The sequence below is a fragment of the Physella acuta genome, unplaced genomic scaffold (assembly GCF_028476545.2).
Source record: "Physella acuta isolate Inbredline_101_S28 unplaced genomic scaffold, ASM2847654v3 ptg001723l, whole genome shotgun sequence".
Lineage (NCBI taxonomy): Eukaryota > Metazoa > Mollusca > Gastropoda > Physidae > Physella > Physella acuta.
Window position 1 is genome coordinate 6,791 of NW_026733235.1, and position 27,389 is coordinate 34,179.

At 36.1% G+C, this 27,389-nt stretch overlaps 3 protein-coding genes across 5 annotated transcripts; all 3 read left to right on the forward strand.

Annotated features, from left to right (window-relative positions):
* Positions 1–898: 898 nt before the first annotated feature.
* LOC131930127 (cyclin-F) lies at positions 899–14,175 on the forward strand. Of its 3 annotated transcripts, none has more exons than XM_059286516.1 (14): positions 899–1,032; positions 4,936–5,147; positions 5,401–5,507; positions 5,620–5,687; positions 6,016–6,194; positions 6,289–6,456; positions 6,565–6,785; positions 8,833–9,000; positions 9,109–9,232; positions 9,424–9,604; positions 9,767–9,854; positions 10,317–10,416; positions 10,521–10,794; positions 10,919–14,175. In XM_059286516.1, the coding sequence occupies exons 1-14, from the start codon at positions 1,026–1,028 to the stop codon at positions 12,142–12,144; spliced, it is 3,123 nt and encodes a 1,040-aa protein (XP_059142499.1). In that variant the 5' UTR covers positions 899–1,025; the 3' UTR covers positions 12,145–14,175. The 3 variants fall into 3 exon arrangements, with proteins under 3 accessions (XP_059142499.1, XP_059142500.1, XP_059142498.1); XM_059286517.1 differs by lacking the exon at positions 899–1,032 and adding an exon at positions 4,346–4,403; XM_059286515.1 differs by lacking the exon at positions 899–1,032 and adding an exon at positions 4,413–4,727.
* A 1,049-nt stretch (positions 14,176–15,224) lies between these two features.
* Positions 15,225–20,556, forward strand: LOC131930128 (uncharacterized). Its single transcript, XM_059286518.1, has 4 exons — positions 15,225–15,442; positions 16,684–16,962; positions 17,252–17,410; positions 17,999–20,556. The coding sequence occupies exons 1-4, from the start codon at positions 15,400–15,402 to the stop codon at positions 18,334–18,336; spliced, it is 819 nt and encodes a 272-aa protein (XP_059142501.1). The 5' UTR covers positions 15,225–15,399; the 3' UTR covers positions 18,337–20,556.
* Positions 20,557–22,269: 1,713 nt separating this feature from the next.
* LOC131930133 (uncharacterized) lies at positions 22,270–26,810 on the forward strand. Its single transcript, XM_059286524.1, has 4 exons — positions 22,270–22,445; positions 24,063–24,329; positions 24,565–24,750; positions 25,308–26,810. Exons 1-4 carry the CDS (start codon positions 22,385–22,387, stop codon positions 25,559–25,561), a joined length of 768 nt encoding a protein of 255 aa, XP_059142507.1. The 5' UTR covers positions 22,270–22,384; the 3' UTR covers positions 25,562–26,810.
* The last annotated feature ends 579 nt before the right edge of the window (positions 26,811–27,389 follow it).

Sequence of the window (27,389 nt, forward strand, 5' to 3'; positions counted from 1 at the left end):
TTAATTTAAAAATTTCTATATTGTAATAATATTACAGTAATAATATTACAGTATAGAGATTTTTAGAAATATGTATTAGAATTAGACATTGGTCTAATGTTTTTAATTTTCAAAATTTAAAAAAATTCATAAAAAACGTTTTAATAACAAGCTTTTATGTAATGATGCACTAAAAAGTAGAAAATAAATTATAGACTACTATTTAAATAACTATAAAGAAAAGCGTGGGTCACTTTAGTATCTATTGGATACCTTTACTAATGTTAAGGAAGACACCCACGCTTTTCTTTATAGTTATTTAAATAGTAGTCTATAATTTATTTTCTACTTTTTAGTGCATCATTACATAAAAGCTTGTTATTAAAACGTTTTTTATGAATTTTTTTTTCAGTACTTTACATGTTTTATCTACAATAGAGTTACATGACTAAAAACCATTGCGCGCCTACTGAATATCACGTTCAGTAGGCGCGCAATGGTTTTTGAACGCAGCCATTACGTGGTCATGATGGCGCAGCTATTGATGACGCGTGTGGTGTGGTTGGCTAGACATGCCTACTAATTCGGTCCAAATTTTAATTAATTCATAAAAAATCAATTAGGCATCCAATTAAGTCAAATTTAGTTTCAGATTGCATTGTCTTCATGTCTTGACCCACGTGCCAACTGTGAATCGTGTCGGTCAAGTAGAACTGTCCGAATTTTCACTCCTGCGTTTCCGTCTAGACTGACGACTGACGACTTACGACAGACAGAGGAAGTGAGTTAAATAAAAGCTTGTAAAAATCGGTCGAGATAGCTTGGACAGGAAACCCGCCAAGTTTCGCTTCTCTTTGCGTTTATGTCGTTGTCCAATGAAATTACAGATTTTATTTTTGGCTCTAGCGGAAGTTTTAGTAAACGATTCAACTTTCGAAAGCGGCCCGTTTGAAAAAGGAGGCGTTGGAGTATATGACTGGCGTTTGAAACACTGATTGAGATAGAAGAGGAACGCTTGTTAGAAAATAACTTGACATAACTAGGATATGAAAGGTAATTATAAACACCCAATCTCTGTTTAGATTAAGCTCGAGATATAAAAAATGTAGTCTAGATCTAATTTGCTGGATTACAAACTGAAACGTTTTATTTAAAAATAAAAACAACTTGCATTAAAAAACACTGTCACTGACTCACTGCAGTGATCAATCTGCGAAGCTTGTCGACTAGAATCTAGATCTAGAGGTGGATTAGATTAGATCTAGAATCTAGATCTACATTCTAGATCTATATCTAGAATCTAGATAACTCCAGTATTTTATTAGTCTAGATTAAAAAAACTCTAGATCTAGAATCTAGAGATTCTAGTTTATTTTCTGCACTGCAGTTTGATTTGTTTTGTTTTCCTTCCAAGTAACAAGTTCAAGTAATAAAGTATAGATTAGACTTAGAGATCTATCGGTCTAGACCAGAAGATCTAGATTCTAGTCGAGATCTAGATCTAGATCTAGACTAAAATCATTAAAAATCTAGAATCTAGCTGGTAATCTATCCTTTTAGGTAGTTAGTCTCATATAAATTCAATTTTCTTCAAATTATAAAAAGAATAGCATTAGGTCAGGGGTCGGCGACCTGCGGCTCACGAGCCGCATGCAGTTCTTTTGATGTCAAGATGCGGCTATTCAGCTCCATGCCCACATATTAATAGGCCTATTCAGTTATCTATAATATTCAACACAAATATTTCACTATACACTTCCTTGACAATGAGGTAACTTTTTTGTACATTACAAGCCGCGGCCGATTTGACGTACCTAAAGCAATAGGTTACTGAGTGGATTCTGGTCTAGATCTAGTCTAGATTCTAGGTGTTATCTAGAATCTAGCTTATCGAGAGACGAGAGGCTAGAATCTGCTATTAGTCTAGCCAATCAGTTAATCTAGGCCAAAATCTAGATCTAGGGCGTATAAAGTATAAAGTACTATAAACATATACTAGATCGATAAAAATAATATTTTTAAGTATAAAGTCAAGTGCGGTTCTCTAGATCTTGATTGAAAATGGTTAGATCTAGACTCTAGACCTAGATCTAAAAATACTAAAATCAAGTTATTAGAGTTGGTCCTACCTAAGACTAGATCTAATCGTCTAGAGCAAATTAATCACCAGCACTGAGTAGTAGGTTGTAGATTCTAGATTGAACTATAAATTATAATTAAGATCAAGCTGATACTAAAAACTTAATTCTAATCGAGACTAGAGTTTAGAGAATCTAGTGACATAGTAATAGAAGGCGGCATATACTAATCATTTAGTGTATCCTAAAACTGTTACTATGCTTAGCTATACTGTATGTATGTACAGTGTAGACAACAAACTACAAGACCAATTAATAGATTTCAAGGCTTAGTTATCTAGATTGATATTAGAATAAATTCTAGGCAACATTTTATTCTATAATTGGTAATTTTTTTAGCACATTTTTTATTCTAACACTAATAGCAAGATTCACCAGGCTGACTTAATGTAGTAAATAGATCTAGATTTACTTCAGAAAGCCTAAATTAAATGTGCACCTAATTAAATTACGCTTGCTTGTATCCATGTGATCCTTCATAAAACTATTAGTATTAACCCTAACCTAACAGCTATTTTTATAGCCGTTTACTATAATAATGTGGTTGTTAGTTTGTTTAGTTTCATAAGTAGTAGATCTATTAAGGATTGAACACAGACATGAGATTTGTAAAGAGACTGTTTAGTTAATTTTTATGTGTGACTTTTTGTTATGGCTAACTCACTATTGCTGTTTCTGTGAACTTTTTACAATGTTATTACAACTGTTTGTTTGCTTTTGCCAAATGTATATACAATGTTGGATATATTGTGCAAATAGTCTATGCCTAGATCAGGGGTCTCCAAACTTTTCAGTCCGAGGGCCGCATTAACTATCAAATTTCAGTTCGGGGGCCAGTTTCTTCCAGGCATTTCTTTGCTTTTTCTGGGCAAACAAACGTTTTTTCCGTGGACAAAAAGATCTCGGCGGGCCGGATGAGAGGTCCTCGCGGGCCGCATCTGGCCCGCGGGCCGTAGTTTGGAGACCCCTGGCCTAGATCATAACTATTGCACTGTTAAAAGCTTAAATTCTGGTCTGTATGTGTGTGTGAAATAAAAATAAAGTACCTCGCCCATTTACATCCAAATGAAACGGGTACAGATAGAACTAGATTCCTTACTAAAGCAATTTGATGTTGATGCTTTTCTCTGTAGATTTAACAGTTAACTCTGCAGTGGATGAATATTCACCCTCTGTGATCTATAATTAATCCATAGGCCAATTTTTATAAAATAAATTGGCAGACTGTTTTTAGTTCATATTTGCTGGGTAATTGCTTCTGTCTAATCTTATTACAGTAATTACTATTGTTCATAAGTTCATAGTGAGTTGACCATTGTCATTTTTAAAATAAATTATTAATATTAATATTGTTACTAGATCTAGTAATTATCTACAATTTCTTGTATTAGTACTATTATTATTATATTTATGTTTACCTCAATCTGTATACTAATTACTTTAGTAGCATCAAATAGTTGAGAATTATCATTTATTATTAGTTACTAGTTGCCTCAGTATGGGTGACACAGTGGAATGGCTACTTAGATCTAGACTAGAAGCAGCATAGGAAAAACTGTTTAATCTTACTATTATTATTACTAGATCTATAGTTTCTATTCTACACCTATTCTTAGTTGTATAATGAATATTTTGCCTATGCGTTCTTGTATAGCGGCAATCGCTCGTGGATATTAATCTAATCCCTCTCCAGTGCACAAAAAGTAGATTGTATAATTATTGAGTCCTATATTTATTCTAGTTATTATTAGTTTCTTCTGGCGAAATAATTTTTCGTTAGGTCTAGATCTAGATCTACATTTTTTTTTCTTTTATGAGTAGATCTCTAGACGAATTCTACCTAGAGAGGTCTAAACACCCCATTAAGAATAAGCCCGTTGGTCGATGCGGTCAGCAAAAAAAAAAATAATTTCGTTTAGCATTTGCCAAAATTTTAGATCTAGTCTATACATCCAGATCTAGACTCTAGACTCTATGTCATTTTTGTTTGTAAAACTGCGCGCATTAAAAAATGTACTAGATTCTAGGCCTAGTTCTAGATCTAGATCAATGTATAGTGTCGACTACTTTTTTCACTGACGCTCTCTGCCCTCGGCAAGATCAGACTGGCCTAGTTTTCCGGTAAGAGTCGGCGAGCTGTTTCATTGGCTCATTCGTACTTGTTTTTACAGCGTCGATCCTGTTGCCATGATAACGCGTAAAGCTCAACACAGCTGGGCATGTTTATGATTCGATATTCGTGTTTAGACATGGTGGCTTTCGTGACCTAAAACTGATAAGAATGTAGTCAGTCGATCACTATTTTGCACGTTGATCGCATGTATTTCATGGATGTGTGATTTTATTTAAAACAATAATTAGTTAATAAATATAGATCTAGAATCTGGTTAAAAATCTTTTGGCCTGCTTCGTTTTTCATCTATGGATTAGAATTGATTAGATCCATTAATTTTTGGGGTGGTTTGTGTAGGAAACTTCCTTCTTTTTCAAAGTACTAGATCTAGGTCCAATTCAGTATTACTAATAATATAATAGCTTTCACCGTGTGTGTAGGTTTATTCGTCAGCGGTATCAGCAGTATGAAAACGATGTTTCTCAGTTTGATTTCAGGTTGGGTTTTTAGAATTAAAAATGTTAACTAGGTTTACTTATTAGATTTTTTAAATGCTGTATTACTGATTTACTGTCAGATTGTACAGATCGATTTTATCAATACTTGTGCAGTTAGAACAAACTAAATGTGAAATATGTAACAGATAAAATATGTGTAATAAATTATAAAATATTTGTTAAAAACTGTATTTACTTTTCATTAAAGCATTAAAGCATTTAGGAAGCCTCCAAATTAAAATTAACACAGAAGAAAATGCTGAGAAACAGCCAACAGAAGGAACAAAAACAAAAAGTTTTCACAATGCCTGTTACAGACCCCGTACCAGGAGTACTGTCACTATTTGGAATCTTCCTGACTCTGTTATTGTACACATTCTGAGAGGGATGCATGTTTGTGATTTATTGTCTTTCAGATCTGTAAGTTTTTTTTAAATACAAAAGTCACAAAGTCTATTGGTTAGTTGTTGTTACAAATACCTTTTTGAATAGGGTTATGTCTTTTACAGTTGTTGTTTGGTTACTTGGCTATTAATTTATTTAAATTTTACAAAGAGGTAGCTGACCAATAATGTTATGGGCCTGTTGATTACTTTAAGGACCATATGCACATATTTTTGCTACCCAATTAATAAAACTTTTATATTTGACTCACTAACATGTTTGTCTTCAGGTTCATCCATGTTACCGTGATATTGTAGACAACAACAACAGTTTGTGGTGTTATGCCTCATTTGCTGACACTTGGCCTGATGAGAAAAACCTTCATCATTTTGTCAAGTAATTACAATTTTAACTAGATCATTTATATTTTATTATTTTAATTCTGAGTGCTGTATATGACAAACAAATTATTTAAAACAAAAAAAACTTATGCTGATGTTTTAATCAGGGCTGCAGAGAAAAAGAACATTGAGGCTGCTATTAAACTTGCTGTTGCATACCTCTATAAGGAAGGCTGTAAGTATTATTGCATTTTCAATAGCTGTGACAATACAATATTTTCATAATTTATATTTATATATATATATATATATATATATATATATATATATATATATATATATATATATATATATATATATATATATATATATATATATATATATATATATATATATTATAAATTCTGCGACCACTTTTAGAACTAAAACTAAACATCTTCCTTTTTTTGTTTTTTAAATGGAGATTTGTGATTATTTATGTTCAATATAAAAATTCTGATTCCTCTAAAACAATTTTGTTAAACATAAAGGTATAATTTTTCAATTATCTGTTTTATTTTCAGTAACCAAAGAAGATATATCAAAAGTCAGCCTTAAAGCTGCCCATTATTTATGTTTAGCTGAAACTTTAACTCCAAATACGTTTCCATTTTTCTGGATATTTATACGACCACCTTGGTCACCTGATGGATCTTGCTGCAAAATTCAAACATTCCTGCACATAAAATCAATATTAGAAAAGGTAGGCTTTAAATTTACTGATCAATTAGTTATAGATATTGTATAAATTCTTCTCGTGCTGATGGCTTACTAACGTGTTTTATTTTAACAACCAGACGGAAAATCCTGATCTGGCATTTGGTGTTGCATTGACTCTGAAGTTACAAAGGCTTTCCATGCAAACCGACTCTAAAGAGGAAGAGCAGAAGTATTTTAAAATAGCCGTTGAGCAAAAGTCTGCAGCTGCTGCATTTTTTTCACTCTTAGATGTCATCCCCGAAGAGGTAAATTTTCTTTAATTAAAATAAAATTAACGTTGACAGTATTTAGTTGTTTTTTTTTCCCCTTTTCTTTCCATACGTTTAATCGGTAATTTTTTCTTTTCTTTGTAGCCTGACAAAGCCAAGGAGTTGGAACGCATTAGGCTCTTTAGGCACATTGCCTCCAGTAATGTTCTAGAAGCGAAATTGAGCCTTATACGATGCTATACCCAAGGCCAGTATGGAGGCATTTCAAGTTTAATGGCTCAGGAATTTGTACAGCAATTTTTTTCTTCATCTGCACCCTCAGGAATTCATCTGACTTTCACCAGTGGCCGAACATCAGATATCAGGTACTTATTTTTCTCTCTTAACATGAATTAGATAGGCAAAAGCTATTTTTTTTTTTTTTTTTTAAATTATTGTAACATTTAAGGGCATGGGCGGGTGATGAGTACCAACTTCCTTATTTCCGGGTCTAAAGATGTAGTACTTGGCTAATAGTTATAACTCAAAGAGTTAAGCATAAAAATATTTTTTTAATTCTTCCGTTGCCATGGTGACGGCGGCCATATTGGATTTTATTGACGATTTTAAAATGGAAATAACTCAAAAATGGTCTGTACAAATTTCATGAAAACTTAATATATTCTGCAGACACATGTGTTTAAGACTTCTGATAGATTACATTTTCAAAAAAGAAAATAGGTTTTTTTTTTTACTTTTTTTTTTCAAACATCGCTGTAAAAATTTCATTATTTCGTCCAATTTTTTCACTATTTCAACAACAAAATTTTTTTTTTTTACAAAAAATCCAAAAGTGTTCTATCAGTTTTATTTGAACATATATAAAGAGTAACTGGAGCAAATTTAGTTCAGTTCTGATAATTATTAACAAAGTTATTTCAACAATTGTACAAAAAAACATCAAACTGAGAAAAACGCAAAAAACTAACAAAAAGTTGCAAAAAATGAAAATTTATCGCTGTATGTCACTAAAATCGACCACATTTATAGCCTGAAGTATGGTGCTGCTGAATATATTCCTTCTGAGCTTGTTCAGCTGTTAGTTTTCTTTTTTTTACCTAGAGCTGTAGTAAAGCTGTTGTCATGGCGTCTTTTTTGGCGTCGTTCACTGGGTCTTCGACTATGGTTTCCTTCTTTTGACAGCAATGCCATAGCATGCCTGGGCCCAAAATTGAATTATTCTATCGCAGAAACAGCAGTATATTTTGTATGGTCTCATGTCTAAAGCCAATTATGATAAGACGATGTCTTTGTCATGGCGTCTTTTTTGGCGTCGTTCACTGGGTCTTCGACTATGGTTTCCTTCTTTTGACAGCAATGCCATAGCATGCCTGGGCCCAAAATTGAATTATTCTATCGCAGAAACAGCAGTATATTTCGTATGGTCTCATGTCTAAAGCCAATTATGATAAGACGATGTCTTTGTTTATTGTGAAAGGCGTTGTTCTGGATTATTTTGCAGTTGTATAATTACCAGTGTCTGTAAAACTGTGTCTTACATTGCCACAGTTTCTTAGTAAATGTGCATATTACATCTGCACCAGTGCTTGTCTGAATAGTGCTAGATTGAGTAGAGGTAGCTGCAATCAGTTTCATTCGGACGTGCCCTAGCTTTAGTAAATTAGTTAGATGTGTGTATCTATTTTTAGCGAGTGTTTTGTTCTACCCATTATCGAAAGAGAAACAAATTAAATCGTCTCACTGCTTATGATAATTCACACAAATTAATCTAAACTGTTAATATTTTATTTAATTGATATAATTATATGTTAAAATAATGAGTATTTCACAGAAGCTTAGAGAAACAAAACTAGATCAAACTTAGCAACGCGCTGAAACTAAGGGAATGTTTACTTCCGAAGCGAAACGACCAATCGCTAACTAGCTTCCGCAGTTGTATGCCAATGAAAAAATTGAGGTCAAAAATTTGCATACCGGAAAAACCTGACTTAGTAAAATAAACAACTTTATGACGTAGAAAAATAATCCCATTAAAATAGGTATTTTGATTGGTCCTTTAATTTTAGAACAAATAAAGAAAGGAGGTCACGGCCTTTCCATTGATATGAAACACATTAGGCTTCCGCGAAATCTAATAGTATTTTTCTAGGTCAAAATTTGGCTATTTTTACCGAAAAAGTGAACAAATGACCCTGAACACACCACTTTGAACCCGGTTTTTCATAAATAAATAATGTTTTCAGGGTCATAACAATGTAATTTTTAGATTCAACGATGGTTATTCTGTATAGATCAAGTAAAAGTGGGAAATCGATGATTAAGTGGATTTATGACGAAAAGTACACCCGCCCATGCCCTTAAGTTGTGAGTTAAGATGTTTAAAACTTCAATGTTTCATTTTGTCTCTTTTAGCCGCTACATTTTAGTTGACTGGTTGGTTGAGGTGGTTGGAATGAAAGACTTCTCCGCACATACATTATATCTGGCTGTGAGCATGTTTGACAGATTTTTGCAAGTTAGGAAGGTGCAACGTAGTCAAGTTCAGTTGCTGGGTGTGGCAGCCATGGTTGTCAGTTCAAGGTTAGTGTTGTTAATATACTTTAAAAATAATACACTTAAGGTTGAATCTAGAATTATACAGGTTGATTAAATGCAATAGAAATTAACATTGAATGTTTAATTTTATAGATATCTGGGATTTGATATACTTACCATCAAGGAAGCGGCTTGGTTGACCGATAATAGCTATACCTACCATGATGTTGTTAGGATGATGGGTGAATTAGTAGCTGCATTGAATGGAGATTTACGGGTAAACTATTTCAAACATTTACACTCAAATAACAAACCGTCTGTTGTCTTGAATTTTATTCCTGAATTTTCCTTTAAGTTGTGGTGTCTTAGACTTTTCTTACCTCAGATTGCTATATTCTTCTAGTAGATTATTATTTCATTAATGTTTATTCAATACATTTACTTTATACTCTTTAAAATTCTGAATAGGTATTGACCATTCAAGATTATATCAAGGTGCTTGTGTCCATGGTAGGAGAAGTTGGCTACTCTGCCATGTTGATTGAATACATAGCCATGTTATGTTTGCTTCAGTCTGAGATGGGGCAGTATAGCCCAGCGGAGATAGCAGCATCATGTTTACTGCTCTCTAGGCTCCTGCTCAACCATGGTGAGAATTGTGATTATTGTTATGCATATTTTAAAATGAAAAGGTACTAAATCAAAATTACATTCAGCTGGCTTATGAAAGTACTTTATTCTTCATTATTTGACATTTGTTATTTAATATATTGTACCTAAATATAAGTGACATTTTAAAATCTTAATTCAGCTGATCCCTGGCCAACAGTGGTTCAAGAATGGACAGGATTTAGCCAGGATTCACTCAGTCTCTGTACATTTCATATCTACAACAAATGGTAGGTTAAATTATTAGGACTTGATTAGCCATAAAAAGGACATAGACTCGTTTTTACTTTCAGTTTACTTAATATTTATCAAGTAAGACTTGGCAGCTGTACACTTGTAGTACTTTTTCTGTATTCTAGTTGAATTAGGATAACTTAACTATTAAATACTATGTAAATTTGTAGTACATTACACCTGAGTCCATATAGTGGTTCTTTAAACAAAACAAGTTCTACAGAATATAAATCAGGAACAGCCCATATTTATCAAGCCGTATTTTAGATAGTTTGTGTTATGAAGTATAGTTTAACATACTAATTATCAGCGAGTTGAAAGCTGTATTCATTACTTAACAAAAAAAATTTTTTATGCGTCTAATTTACAATAATAAAACTTTCAAGTAAACAATATATTGAACAATAGGTGATTAATATTCTGATTCTGACCAGAGTTTTTGCATACTTAAATTTCAGTTTGCTAGAAGGTTCTGAGGTTGAATACAGAGAGACAAAACTTCAAGCTGTTAAAATGAGATATGCAGATGTCAATAGATATTCAGTCAGCAGTATTGAGGTATTTTATTTCTTTTAATAATATAAGTTGAGTAGTTTTTCTACAAATCACTGGTGTACATATTCATTATATTGTATTTAAATTTTACCATTTTGTCTAATCAGATTATAGGTCATAAAGAACTTTGCCGCCGGCTTGGTGTCACTAAACTTATCAGTGATGGTAAAGATACTAAGGCTATCAAGTTTAGAAACACAGATGAGTTGATAATGTCTCCCCATAGAAGCATGAGTAAAGATTATCATCGTCATCTAAATCTGTCATTTGAGGAAGGTTGGCTAGATCGCAGCAATGCTGCTACTCCCCCAATAAAAAAAGCCTATGTTCTTGATGAAGGTGTGAGTGGCTATGAAGGTGATCTAGAGGATGATTCTGATGGTGAGAAAAATTATTTTTAATTTAGGTATTTCCTAGTAATGTTAAATTAGTAGCCATTGATTTTTAGATGTTGAAACAGAAAGCATTTTCTTTAGGTTTCATTTTTTTATTTATTTTTCCTCAGAGTCATTCAGTGATAAATCAGACGTGCTGTATGAGTTAAATGAGGAATCGGATCTGGACAGATCTGTCTTGGTGGATGCAATAGACAACAAAGACCTGGATGTTTCATTAGTCGAAGATGATGAAGAAAGTGTCAATAGCGAGTCCGCAATGATTAGTGGCACTACTTTGTTCAGCTGCCTGCGCATTGATGAGAAACTGGCCTGTTTATCCAGCATGTGTCTGTCAGGCAGCAACATGGCTTGTCATTCTGCCAGATTGTCAACATCTTCGTGTATTTCTAATTGTTCATGTGTGAAGTCAAAGTCCTATACCTTAGGCTCATCCAGCGTCACATCAGGGTTTGCCTCTTCCTCTGGTTTATCCTTCTCCTCGCCATCATTGCTCTTTACGTCTAGTGCATCAACTTCTGAAAGCTACAGCAATGTACAAAATGCTAGGATGTGTATACCCTGTGGGAACATCCAGTCAGCCCCACGCACCTCAAGGAAAAGTAAAGGAAATGCGAATAGCTTTAACACAACAGCAGATGTGGAGCAGCCATGTCTATTCTCTATCAGGAAATCCAAGTCTTCTGTTGATTTATCTTCTTTCTTGCCCGCTGCACCTTCAGGTTCTAGTTTGAGTGCCCAGGCAAATGCTTCATTGAACAAACAATCCAGTCATGATATCAGCCAATCTTTCTACTCACTGAGACCATCCCATGATCCTCAGCCACCCGACAGTGAACATAAAATTGTGTCCACCCCAGGCAACTCTCATAGCACCACTCTCAATTCTACCACCCAGTCGTTCAGACTGTTACCAACTACATGCTCTGGGAAATATTTGTCCCCCACAGAAAAGAATGCAGTGCGTTATCAATCTACAACAGACAGAACTGATCTCCTGGTACCTGCCACCCCTGAAACAGTGCCAGAAACACATAGCTCTAACAGAGCACCAATGAGAAATACTGAAAATCTTTGTTCCATCTCTTCAAGCAGTGCCAACTCTTCAGGTTATACTTTAAAAAAGGCAAGGCTGGATTATTCCGATTCTTTGAGATCTGCCGTTGAACTTGCTCAAAACAAGCTTGGCCTTACTGCCAGCATCAGTAACTGTGATAAACCAAGTGAATCCAATTTGCATTTCAGTCCCCTGATTCGTTCAGAGCAACCAAGTCAGTATGTGGAGAGTAAGAATGTTCAGCCGCTTGCCAGGAGAAAGAGGAAAAGTTGTCTCTAGAAGTGGTGTTTAAAAGTTATTTATTATACTCTTTGAGAAAAAGTTGGCCATTGCAAGATTTTCTTTTAAAAAGATTGTTTTATTTAAATATTATAGTCTTAACACAATTGTTTTATAATGGATGTGCAATGATTACATCAACATGTGGTGCAACTGTGTATTCAGTTTCATTTAAAGTATTCGTTCTGTGTGATTTTTTTTTCCATTGTGATTTCTGTTTCAAAATTGTAGTTTTTTTTTTTTTTTCTAAAATTGTACATAGGTGGTTTAACTGAACCAAAAAAGTATATTGTGCTTTTATTAACCTCTCAACTCACATGAAAAATTGTATGTATTTTTTCCACTGCTAGAAATGCAGAGCATAATTTTTACGTTACCAACCAACTGTAAGTGCTAGTATTAATGAATAATCCTGACAGACAGTAGCATTTTTGTCCATTAAGTTTATTTCTCATAAATATAAAGTGCAATTTACCATATCACCTTTTTTTTTTTATCCTGCAAGTTTTTTTCTTGCGGCTTTTTGTATTAGAACCATAGACATAGATTCATCTCATTTTCATTGTCAAGTTTTATCATTCCAGAAACGCAGCATAGGTAATTAATCATTAAGAAATCATTGATAAAATACTGTGTATTTAATTATCGACACTCATCAACACAGGTCTCAACAGGGCATCAATTTGTATATTTATCAGTATTTATTAAAGTGAAGGCTATCTTTACTGCACTGCTCATAGTAATAGTCGTATTCAATAAGTTTACAAATACATTTTTTAAAAATGTGTATGGTATTGATGGTGTATTATTTTATTACTTTTTTACACTTAAATGAATGCATATTTTTTTATACATTGTTTTTTCCTTAGGAGAAAAAGCTCAACACTAGGGAATAAACTGCAGGGGTTTTTGTTATTGATTTAGTTTAGATTGTAGCTTGAGTTGACCAGTAGGTTTTAGCCAACTACTGTTCACACACACACTGTGCCAAACAATGTTAACTCTTCCCCTGGTTGTTTCTGTTTACTGTTTCAAATTAGCTAGCCAATTGAATAGTAGATTGTATAACTTCTTTCAAGAAAATGTATGTTATTTTTTAAATTCTTTGTTTACCTATCTATTGATCTCTATTATAAGTACTATATGCAACCTTGATAAAATCTCATAACTGTTTGTGTAAATTCTTACTGTTGTATTGTCTTGTTTAGAGTAATATAAACTTTTTATTGATTTACAACTTGATCATTCCCATTTCATGACACCTAAAGTGTTCTTGGGTAAAGTAAACATAATTCCTTGGTAATAATGATGAATAGCTTTATGAATATCTTACAAGATTCTTTGTTAATTACAGCTTTATGATTACCTTACAACCTCCATGTTTCAGTAATATTTTAAACTGTTTCGACTAGCTTTACAATTTCTGTCTTGTGGTAATCAGTGGAGTATCTCTTTATCATGGCTTTAAGTTTTATTTTTCTAGTACATGTCATCCTTACCCCTTGCCTTTACCTTCTTCGTTATTCTTCATGTGGTGTGGGTAGCTTTTATTAATCCAGTTGACCCAGCAGCTTTTCCATCTATACTACACACAGAAACGTGTGTATCAACATGGCTATCAGAAAACGAAATATGTGGGATACAGTGTTGGCCTATATTTAATACTTTAAACCATATCTATATAAACACATAATATTGTCCTTTTATATTGTTTGTACTGTTGTCTTGACTACTTCATCACAGGGTTACGGTTAGTTCCTTTGGTGATACTTGTGATGGCATTGTGATTACAAGTAGAGTTAACTAACCCTATAGCACCAAGTATATTTCTTACGAGACTTTACCATCACAGGGTTACGGTTAGTTCCTTTGGTGAAACTTGTGACGGCATTGTGATTACAAGTAGAGTTAACTAACCCTATAGCACCAAGTATATTTCTTACGAGACTTTACCATCACAGGGTTAGGGTTGGTTCCTTTGGTGAAACTTGTGACGGCATTGTGATTACAAGTAGAGTATAACTAACCCTGCAGCACTGACTTAACCATCTATATGTTTGAGTACAGGCCAGATGTGCTTGTATTCCCAGGGAAACTGATACATCCCTGTCTTTTTATTGCTTCCATGTTGTTGATTGTTGTGGAGTTTTAATGTAGCCACCATTCCTGCTGATGAAGCAGTTTTTTTTTTTAAACTACCTATCAATATTTGATGTCACTTTGGTTACAAAAATAGCATATTTTATATTTAATTATAAATGTCTTTTATTGTATAGATATCAAATTAAATAAAATGTTATAATATATACATTGTTTTCTGTTATTAAACGTTTTAAAAATTGGGGGGGTTACTGCAGTTGGCAGTATAATTTCAAAGTATGAGTATCTACTTGTGATAGCCGTCACTCCTTGAGCAGCATAAACACATAAACCAGTTCTGGCTGGGCCAACATTTCTAGCTGTTTTTCTAAACTTCTATACCTAAATATAGACATGAGTCATATAGTGAAAAAAAACTTGGATTATTGGGAAATTTCCTTTTATTAAAAAAATCATTTTTTTTTTCATTTCATTCCACGTGATGCCAAAATAATAAAATCTGCCAGGTTATCCCCCTTACGTGGCCTCACGTATTATTTATATAAAACAGCTCAGCTTGGCGATTTCTTTTGGTTACCTAGCTGTTGATTAATATTACTTTAAAGACTTCATATCCTACCCATAACCAGTTGGAGAGGAAAATTATTTTTATTAAAAGAAATCAGTACGATTTGAAAAGCCAAAGTAGTAATTAATTTTTTTTTAAAAAGGCCTCGAGTGAGACACTTCAACCTGTAAATTCATATTTCATTCAACGAATAAATTGTAAACAGTGAAAAACTACTGCTAACACTTTTCCGACATTTTGAAGTTTTTTGTATCGCATCTACCCCTCCCCCCTGAAACTTCATCTCCCCCACCCATTAAACACCGAACCGAATTTGATAATTAATAAATTGTGCTCACAGTCTACTAATAGGCTACACGACAAGTAAAACAATTCCCCGATGTTTTAAAAATAGATATTTTTGTTTTCCCAGTATGACGTCAATATGCATATGAAGAAAAAAAAACACCGTAGACCTAGGCCTAGTTCTTGAACGCATGCGGGAAATACAAAGCCACTCCTGCATTCTCTATGTAGCTGTTTAGTTGGACATACTGTTTTCAACAGTTACTGATTTTGGTTTCACAAAAAAAAAACAACAACTAAGAATGCAGATGAAAATATTTGCCTTTTTTGTTGCCTTTTCCTCCGGTATGTATTTTTTAAATTAAATATTAAAATTATAAGCTGAGCAATTCTGCCAGAAACTAATTTATAAAGGTTTATTTATAGTTTTACTTTGTCGTTTAGCTAAAATATTTTTGTGCGTGTTTCAAACTTATCGATTACACTCCCTTACTGCTTATTGACTTTTGTTATTTAATATCTTTGCATTATCACCGCTGTCAGAAATTAAATGCCCCTTAATAACGTAACTAATTTAATTTTCCAGGGTCTCTAGCCTAAGTTTCTTTCAGGCCTCTTTTTTTTGGGGGGGGGGGGGGGGAATTGGAATTTTTTTTAGTAATAACTGGAATTTAATTCCCCACGAGCAGTTTCTTCCAGGCATCTCTTCGAGGGGGCTCCGCCCCCCCCCCCCGAACGAAATGGAATTTATATAGAAAATATATACTTTTAATAGTGTCCGCTCCCCCCCCCCCCCCCCGAAAATTTCAAGTGCCCCCCCCCCCCCCCGGAGAAAAAAAGTCTGGAAGAAACACTGCCCACGAGTAGCCCTACTGAGTACGAGTGTATCTTTCAGATACATTTCTTCTTGGGGGGGGGGGCATGGAAGGCGGTCTTGAAATTTCGGGGGAGGGGTGTCGGAGTACATATTTTGTGTATACATTATATTTCGTTCCGACGGATTGGGTGACTGAAGATATGCCTGAAACTGCTGAGTACTGCTGTGTCAATGTATAAGTTAGACTAGACTATATGCAAGTTAATTCAATTTTTTGTCGAGACTTTTCGGTTTAGCAACCAAGAGCTTTACCGACTCGACCACGCCGACCCCCTATCCAGTTGTATCATTGAGTTATGTCACCCCACCCCATATCAACACATTTGAATCCCCGGTTTGGTATCACCCGTCTCCTCTACTATTTTATTATTTTAACTGGATTAAATATTATTATGACAGTAAATTTTACGAACTTTCGATTTAGTGTAGTCGAGCACGGGCTGCGTGCCTTTGGTACCAAAATACCTATGTACTTATTTCAATCACTGGAAAATTAAATGGATAGCTTTAGCACTCTCATTCTTTTATTCTAATACAGTGACTCCAAACGTGGCCATTTCCCTATCCTGAATCCTAACCAGTGGTTTTTTTTTTTAGAGATTACTCCCCCCCCCCCCCCCCCCCACACACGGACGAAACAGAAAAATAAATGGCTATACACTTAAGATACGGTAAACATAAAAGTACCCATTCCTGTGTATCCTTCAAGGTATGTGGGCGTTTGATATGACCCTCGAAGACTTCCAGAACTCCGTCTGTCCGTCCGGCACCCTGAAGTGTGAGTTTGACGGCAGCTGCTGTAACGCTGAGAGTCAGTTCTGTGACCCGCTTGTACGAACATGCAACGACGCCTTCCCCAAAGACGCGGACAAACTCCAGACTTGCTGCAGGGAGGCGGGGAACGCATCGACCAGTTCGAGGCTGATTGACGTCTGCTACTTCAAATTTGGAAAAGATTTTCTCCACGACAAATGTGCCGGCACTTTAGGTGTGTATAATATTTGGCAATTTTAGCCCTGTTTTGGGTGTGTAGCTATCCTATTGTTTGTTGTTAAAATTATTCTTCAAATAATACGAAAGCTAATAATATTTTTACCTAAATAATATTTGCCCTAATTTTAAATGTTAGCGAATTAAAGTATATTTATTAGTTTGTTTCATATTTTATGATCCCATTTTATGTTTTAGCTAATTTTCCCATTTGATTTGTATGGTTTAAATATATAGATAATTGAGATAAATGAAATTCAACGGATTATTTCGTTTTATTTCCATAGACGAGAGCTCTGACAGATTGCTGTTCATTCTGACTGTCGTGTTTGCCAGTACTGCTTTCGTCTTGACTGTTTATTCGATTGTAGTGACAATAAAACTAATAAAGTCCCAGCGTCGCAGTACAAAGCGATGCCAAGGAGACGCCGAAAAGCCACACAAAGGTAAATTTAGTTATTTCAATAGAATTTAATTAGTTTGAAGCGTAACCCATAGTAACCAAATGGAAACGAGCCAGTCAGCGTATCGATGCGTAAAACACGAAGTCTAATGAATATTGCGACTGATAAAACACGAAGTCTAATGAATATTGCGACAGATGTAGATACTAACACATACTTTTAAGAGACGTCCATAAACGTCACACAGAAATGAAGGGTAGGACATCTATGAATGTGTGACTCGAGGACGGGGGGGAGGGGGGGTAATTTATCTTGTTTTTTTCTTTTAGAAGACATTACAGATGGAAAAAAAAAACGTGCTAATAATAATTAGTTATGGTTATTGTTATTTAATATGAGTGGACATGGTGGGGGGGGGGGGAGAGGGGGTACGTGCGGGACGTGAGCAGGCTCGAGTAATTGGGGGGGGGGGGTGACTTTTTGTGACGATTTTAGACGATGCGAGGAGCGCATGCGTTTATATGGTGGGTGGGGGAAGGATCGACCTTTACAAAGCATGGTGCTATTTATGTGTACTTTTTTTTATAGCTAGATAATTTTTTTTTCCTTTGTTTTATTTTCTCTGACCAGCGGACGAATACGACCTGAATAGACAGTTAGCACCCTTGATGGGGGCAAACGGGTCCAACCCACACGCTGGTTCAGCAGAGAGAACAAATCGTCCCGACGACATTTCCCTGAATTTGACATCAAGAGCTAGAGCTAGTGCCGCCAATGTCAGTGATTCCAGCGGCGTGGAAGCAGAAGTGAACAGACTGGCCTCTCCTGTTGAAGAGGGCTGCATCCATCAACCGATGGTGTCTTTGGCGGGGGCGACAAATTTTCCAGTCACCAACGTCAACGAAACGTCAGAAGTTGTCACCAGCGGTTGTCAGTACACACCAACAACTGAAACTAAAAGAGTTTAATTATGCATGGTTGACGGTATTGTGGGCTTGTTTTTTTTTTTTATTTAAATGTCACCGGGGAGGTCTTTAAAAACGGTTTGTTTCCTTCTTAAAAACGTGTCCGCAGCAGTTCAGGACTGTATGACGGCGACGACTTAGGTAAACACAAATAGTTAAATTAATGTGGTGACTATATTAAATTAATACTTGATTATGACCACAGTACAACTCAGATACCAATACGATAATGACCAGTTTACGATAGTGTACTGATGTTATGTTGACATTCAATGACACTATAATCACAGCTATTTCGCTGACGTCACCAAAAAAAGGTCACGGTTAGACCGTTGTTCCAATGACCTATCAAGTTGTGAAGTCACCCTACACCAGATGTGTGAGGGGAGGGTGGGGGATGGTCGTACAAGAACAAATGTCAATAACGACAAAGGCTTACAGTCATAAGTGCAACATGGACAAAACGCCGACATGGACAGGGGTCGAAAGACTATAGGCCGAATGTCGTAATGCCGACATTGACAGGGGTCGAAAGACTAAAGGCCGAATGTCGTAATGCCGACATTGACAGGGGTCGAAAGACTAAAGGCCGAATGTCGTAATGCCGACATTGACAGGGGTCGAAAGACTAAAGGCCGAATGTCGTAATGCCGACATTGACAGGGGTCGAAAGACTAAAGGCCGAATGTCGTAATGCCGACATTGACAGGGGTCGAAAGACTAAAGGCCGAATGTCGTAATGCCGACATTGACAGGGGTCGAAAGACTAAAGGCCGAATGTCGTAATGCCGACATTGACAGGGGTCGAAAGACTAAAGGCCGAATGTCGTAATGCCGACATTGACAGGGGTCGAAAGACTAAAGGCCGAATGTCGTAATGCCGACATTGACAGGGGTCGAAAGACTAAAGGCCGAATGTCGTAATGCCGACATTGACAGGGGTCGAAAGACTAAAGGCCGAATGTCGTAATGCCGACATTGACAGGGGTCGAAAGACTAAAGGCCGAATGTCGTAATGCCGACATTGACAGGGGTCGAAAGACTAAAGGCCGAATGTCGTAATGCCGACATTGACAGGGGTCGAAAGACTAAAGGCCGAATGTCGTAATGCCGACATGGACAGGGGTCGAAAGACTAAAGGCCGAATGTCGTAATGCCGACATCGACAGGGGTCGAAAGACTAAAGGCCGAATGTCGTAATGCCGACATGGACAGGGGTCGAAAGACTAAAGGCCGAATGTCGTAATGCCGACATGGACAGGGGTCGAAAGACTAAAGGCCGAATGTCGTAATGCCGACATCGACAGGGGTCGAAAGACTAAAGGCCGAATGTCGTAATGCCGACATGGACAGGGGTTGAAAGACTAAAGGCCGAATGTCGTAATGCCGACATGGGCAGGGGTCGAAAGACTAAAGGCCGAATGTCGTAATGCCGACATCGACAGGGGTCGAAAGACTAAAGGCCGAATGTCGTAATGCCGACATCGACAGAGGTCGAAAGACTAAAGGCCGAATGTCGTAATGCCGACATGGGCAGGGGTTGAAAAACTAAAGGCCGAATGTCGTAATGCCGACAAAAAGTCGAAATTCAAACGTAGTGCTCCTAAAGCCATACGAAACTCTGATATATACCAGCCGACTTTCGCTCAAGTCATTCTTACACTATATTTCATTAATGATTAAACAAACCATTTAATTTTTAAATATTACGAGGATGCCTTTCATTGAGCTGTATACATCGTAGACATTATCAATTGTCAGTTATTTGATTATAGAAAAACCTGTTTCAATGCAGAAGAGTATTAGAGAAAAGAATCAGAGATGTATATCTCCATATTTGTATTGTTAACCAGTGTTTTGGTTATCATCCTTTCTTACACCAGAGTGAAAGTTAGAGTATAAAAATGAATGAACACCTGTGTGTAAAGTAAAAAATGCGGGCGATTTAGTCGTTGTGTAAATATATCAATGAACAATTAAAGCTTATATCTATAAATATGTACATGCTTATGTTAAAAAACCTGTAGTATTTATTCTTATTTTAGTTTATACACACACGTAATTTTAATTAATTTAAATTTGTTCTTCTTGGTTCAACTAGCGGGCTAGGTCTGATCACAAAAGACATTTTTGTTAATTAGTGTTTAGATAATTAGATACGTTTTGTACTATGTATATATTCATATGTAAGTACATTCATTAAATAAAAAGATTTAATTTAGATATATTTGTTTTTTTTTGTTATTCTTTAAAATCTGCACGCATAAATATGTCATAGTAAATTAAAACCCACCACAATACCCCATATAACACAGACCCTCATATTAATTTGTCTAGGAACCCCCATCCCCTTCCAACACACACAAACCACACTAACCACAACACAATTGTGTACAACAACAATTTGAGAAAAACAACATTTGAATACTAGCTCTGCATGTTACAAACTCATCACCAACAAGTGAAGAGAATGAGTATCAAGTCATATTCATGGATCGAACCAGGCCTAAGTTTAAAGATAAAATATAAATTTAGGCAATTCAAAGGAAGTGTTTTATATTCTTGCTCTAAACAAATACGGCGCGGCGTAGTCGGGTGGTAAGGTATTTGACTTGCAAACACGAAAGACTCCAGTTCGAATCCCGGTTTCATGTAATGATGCAAGTCTAAGCATATAATTACAAGAAGCATATTATTACAAGTTAAGGAACGGAGTAAGGCTAGTATTGTTTAGATAGCGTTGGTCAAGCCGTTATTACTGTTCAAATAATTAGGAACCAATCAGTATTGAGATGATCAGTCTCGGAGAGATGAACGATGAGAGAGCGTAGGTTACAGTTGAGGAGTAGATTGTAGTAGTAGGAGAAATTTATAGTCGGTCGGTTAGATAGAAGTAGTAAAGTAGGTTAGTAGATGGCAGTACAATTATCATTAGGCGCTAGTTGATAGGTGTGCATAAGGAAAATTAAATGATATTTGAACTTGGGAATGTGTCAGTTTACATCGGAGGAACTAAGAGAAGGGTCTTGATCCACTAATATACAAACAGTTTATACACATTTTAAGGTTAAGCCATTACAAATAAACATAAACTGCGCAGTTAAACTATTGCATCATTATCGTGCCAGCGAATACAGTTATAAAGACACGTAAACGGAGAAAATCCGATTACGTGTAAGAGTTATCTCGCTTACTTAGGTCTCCTGACAATGAGTCAGCGTTTATCTGATGTTGTGAAATGCATTTTTTCATTCAGGACCTCATGTTCTCTACAGGGCTGCTGTATATATTTTGCTAGCTGCAGTCGAATCTTTCTAGAAAAATCGGAACGAATGAATTTGATTTTACGACAGAGGGCTAAATCTACTCTTTATGACTAGTCTAGCTATCAGAAGAAATTTGCCCCCACCCCTCCCCCACTTTTAGAATTACTTCCGTAATCACGTCAATATCCCCCCCCCCCCCCTTAGATAGCTCGATCTAGAATCTACTTTCTCTAAAAAAAATCTTGTAAAAATATTTTTTTCCCAAATATTTGAACATTTTAACAGAGAAACAATATTTGCTTTAAAATTAATACATGACTGTATAAACTTAGTCCTTGGTACAAGTCCGTTAATAAAAATGTTAGGCTGTGGACAGTAAGTGAATAGTATCCTCACACTTGTTATTGCGTTAAAAATTACATATTAAATTAGCTTTGTTTGGAAACACTTGTAAATATTAGACAGGAGAAATTGTTATTTTTAGCTAGAGATGTACACGCAATTGGAGCTAGGCTATGACGTCGACATCTTAAGGAGTGGCGCACTTTTCAACTACCTTTTGTTAAATTTAATGATATGCATGCACGGGGGGGGGGGGGGTGGATAACAGTGAGACATAAACACCTTAATAGGATATTCCTCGTGTCAAATTGTCGTGGCATTGGTTCAGATTAGTTCACATTACTTGTCGTCCATTTCACTCGTTTCTTATCATCACTTGATGTGGCAGTTCACAACGGGCTAGTCTAGTCGAGGTGTGCTCCGTCTAAGGATTGATAGCAAACATGGCGTGGCGATTAAATGTTATTTTAATGGGGTTTTGGCTTTTTCTAACGACCAAGACAGGTACGTCGCTTAGTATTACTAACAACTTATTAGGATTTTCTATTTAAATTGTCTTCTACGTGTATTTTCATTGTAGACCATAGTTATAAATTTTAGAATATTTTCAGTGTAGCCCATAGTTATACATTTTAGTGTATTCCTGTTGGGGCCAAGACAACCCTCGGCCCAGACGTTGAAATAACGATTGTGTTTATGATTATGATAAATATAACATGTAATATAATCTGTGACTTGTACCATATTTGTATTATATCTATGGTGTTTCTGAAGGTGGTGTGAGTGATGGGGCGAGGGGTGGGGGAGGGGGGGTGGGGTGCCGGAGGTTTAATAGACGACACCCGTTATTGTAAAGTAAAGTTGCCCTTAAAACCTGACGTGGCAAGCGAAGTGAATTTACCTGTTTCATTGACCTCGGAATTTGAAGGAAACCATTATTATAAGCAGTGTAATAATTTAAATGTGAGTTCATTAGAGATGTCGCATTAGCAGGGGTGTAGTGACCACCTCCCGGCGCCCGGGCACAAACTTGCAATTTGGCGCCCCCCATATATTTTTTTATATTTATAATTCAAAATAGCAGCTAAAACGAGCTTATTTTGGAGCCCCTAGAATCGGTACCCGGGGACATGTCCCCCCCCCCCCCGCCCCCGCCCCGCGTCTCTACGCCTCTGCGCATTAGTTCCCACTTATCTTTATATCGATGAAGTGTTAATGAATTAACATTTTCCTAGATTTTGTGCACATATTATACAAAACGAAGGGGTATGAGGGTGGTTTATTTCTTTAGTATATAACGGCAGTGGCGTAGCGAGGTCGGGTGTCACCCGGTGCGGCTCTTAATGGTGTCACCCCCCAGAGGCGTAGCGATCCTTCCCGGGGACAAACTTTCAAGTTTTCGATTAGCACCCCCCCCCCCCTCAAACTTTCGATTTGCACCCCCCTATAGTTTTTTCTATATATTTTTCTATTTTTTGCCCCCCTCTCAGAAGAAAGTCTACCGCCCCCCTCCCCCCCCCGAACGAAATGGAATTTATATAGAAAATATATACTTTTACAAGTGTCCGCCCCCCCCCCACCCCACCGGAGAAAAATCTCGAAGAAGCACTGTTTAGACTCTTTTTCCTACAAAATTTTAGAATTGCCTATTGTTTCTAATGTGATGAATCATGTTGTTAAAATTAGGGAAGAAAAATATTTAATTAATTAAATTTAATCAATTAATAAATTAATTAATGTAATAAAAAACGATGCTGAAGTTAGTTATTGATTTTAAAATAAATGTTATAAATCATAAATGTGAAGCTGGAGATTGAAAATGCCCCAGTAAAAAAAAAACCCAAATATTTTATGCACGATCTTTTATTTCTAATAGTCATTTTCCCACCCTCCCTGTCCCCAGAGTTTCGGCGGAGCCCCCCCCCCCCCCCCCCCCCCCGCGAAGAAAGTCTACCGCCCCCCGCCCCCGAACGGGATGGATTTTATATAGTAAACACACTTTTACTAGTGTCCGCACCCCGTCCCCGAAAATTTCAAGTCTGGAAGAAACACTGCCTGCCCCTCTCCCCTTCTCCTGAAACTTTAAGTAACTCAAAATTAATTTTATAATCACGTTTTCAGGCGTACTCTGCAATTCCATGACGTTACCAGACTTGCAAAGTACAGTCTGCCCACCTAAAACTTACGTCTGCGTGTTCGACGGAAGTTGTTGCAGCGCCGAAACCCAGTTCTGTGACCGGCAGATTCAAACCTGCAATGACGTGTTTCCCGCAGGCGCAGATACTCTACAGCTCTGCTGCGCCGAGGTTCTAAATACATCATCCACTGAAGGACGACTTAACGCTTGTCATTTTATATACGGGATGTCATTGGTGGACCAATGCAGGGGTAGGTCAATATTTAAATGAAGTGAATTGAAAGCAATATTTGTATTTTTAATCACGATTTAAAAAGCTAAACTGGCCCATTACATCATCATTATCAGAGTATGATCTCTCAACGCTTATATATATATATATATATATATATATATATATATATATATATATATATATATAAAATTTATTTTAAAAGGTCTAGTAAATCTGAGATGTTTTGCTAATTCAACCTCTTTTGTCTTCAGGCAAGAAAGAAAATTCCTGTGTGTCAAGCGACATCTCGCCCATATTGATAGCTGTGTGTGTAGTGGCAGCCGTCTTTTTTTGCCTAATCATAGCGTTAGTAGTTGGTTGTCTGTCATTTAGAAGGAAAGCCAATCGGAGAAGGAATAATCTTGTGGAAGAGGGAAAACACCCCATCATGGCTAAAGGTAAATTATCAAAATACATTTTATGATTATAAAGATAATTGGGATTATATGAAAACAGCGGGGGGTTGCAGTTTGGTTAGGTAATATATGTTATATTTGGCTTTTAGGTAGTCCATAAATGACGTCACATTCTTATGGTGGATGGGGGGGGGGTGGGTGGAGAGGGATTCGTAATTTTGTGACGATGTGTGATGAGGGGAGGGGGGGGGGGGGTCAGATTGTTTGAAGTCACGCTTTTGCATTTTAACCCAAAAAGTAATGTTAAAAACTGTATTTTAGCCGTTATTTCGCATTTTTGAAAACTATTTTTGTTAATTTTAATAGAAGTTGATTGATATCTTGACCGAGCTTACTGCGAAAACATTTTTCTATCAAATTAAAAATATTAAATTGTCATGGAGAGGGGTGACGTCAGTAATTTATAAGATGTAGGGGGGCGGCTAGATTTGTTGTATAATATGTGCGAGTGTGGTTACGGTCTATGAAAATGTTATATAATGATACATGCGTGAAGTGTTGAGCCAAAATAACATAACGCAAACTTCTGTCTACGATAGTACCGTATGAGGGGGTGGACAATGAAGAAGACGTGACTGCCCAAATCATCAAGGACGCTAACTCACTAGGCGGCAGCACACGTTCAGGAGAAAGTAACTCCAGCGATGATGTTTCTCTGGCCAGCAGTTCCGGCACTGAGAGTCAGGTAGAAGACAGTTCCCAGCAGTTTCCTCGGATCATCAATGCGTCCAACAACAATGAAAGTTCTGCTCTTGTAATAACGGGGAAACCTTATACAAACCCTCTTACGTAGAGACTTCGCAAGTAGATCTACATACTTGCAAAGTACATACTACATTTGTTGGATAGTAGAACATACGACTGCTAACCCGAGTTCGAATCCCGGGTTCGTCCCAGTCAAATGTCACTGAGTCCACCCAGCTCTGATGGGTACCTGACTCACGTTAGGGAAAGTAAAGGCAGCTGGGCATAGTGCTGACCACACTATCCCTTCATATGCCGAGTTCACTAAAACAGATGAACTCTAGTTCACCTGCCCCGGCCGACCGTCAGTGTACTCGAAGGGTACTTTACTTTTTTTAAAATTATTCATAACAATGACGACAGTCCGAATTCCGTATATTTTATTAATCGTGATAATGACGATGGTCTGAACTCCATAATAATCTCTATTCAATTATTCGTGATAATTCCATAATAATCTCTATTTAATAATTTGTGTTAATTCTATTAAAGTCTCTATTTAATTATTCGTGATAATTCCATAATATTCTCTATTTAATCATTCGTGATAATTCCATAATAGTCTCTAGACGTCTATATAATTATTCGTATTAATGACGTCTTTCATAAAACCAATACACAACAAAGTCGACATTAAGAATAGATCCGATGCCAAAACGACGTCAAAATATGGTATTATGTCTAAATATTTTTTTACCAAAATAAAATTGTACATATTTTTTTCTATGAAAGTGTTTAGACATTGTATTTGTGTTAATGTATAAGATATGTTTAGACTAGAAACGTGTTGCCCACTTATCGATCTGTTCTGGTCTTTTGGCTGTCAGTCAGCCCCTTTTTGTAGACATGTATCGGATTTTTGAGATGGATGTTCCATGCCATGTAACCATTGAACACGGAAACTTGTGTAATGGTTTCCCGAGTTCCTTTTATTCTTATGTTGTTTTTTTTTTTAATTTACATTTTTATTCTTTCTTACTACAGCTCATGTAGCTTTTTTTTTTCTCTAAGCACCACTGTGTGTTAGTTACTGTTGAACAATTTTTTTTCTCTAAGCACCAATGTGTGTTAGTTACTGTTAAACAATCACTGCTACAGTAGAAGGTTTTTTTATTTTTTTTATTTATTTTTTTTTTTATTTTACAAAACCATTAATCTATCAGTATCAAGGTACCAAAAAACTATATTGTTTTTTTTTCTGTCGGATTTTGGGTCTCCATTAAAAGGCCTGGTGTAAATGTAAAAAGAATAATTATTTCACTGGAAGTTGATTGTTTTAATAAATATTTAAACTGGAAGCTGTTTGTTTTGAAATTGTATTTAACATTTTTGTTTCCAACACACGGCACAAAGGCCTAAATAGGATTAAGGAGAAAAAAACCCAATGAAATACACTTAAAAAATGCAAACTAGCCCACACGCTATCAATGCACAAATAACAAAGTTGTTAACAAAAAAAAAGCATAGTGTGTTGGAGACCATTTTACCGGCGTTGATGTGATTATTAATATAAACAAAAACAAAATCGTTAAAGTTAAACTTTACTGAAAGAAATTAAATTGACGTCACACATTGTCACCAAAAGCCAGCTCCACCCTCCTCCCCCCACACACACAACCTTAAAAAAATGTTTCGATTAAAAATAATTCTGTAAACACGTCAAAGAATTATGAGAAAATATTGGATAATCCCGATTAATAACAAGGTTATTCCCCTGTGTTCTTTTTTTAACCATTTCCAGAGTATTCCATTGACCCACCCTTGTGGCGTGACGATGATTCAGCCTTTTCATGCCGCCCACACTTTCTTTCTTAAACTGCCTAGATCTAGTTCCAACCAAACCAATACATTATACAACATAACACCTAGTAGACATT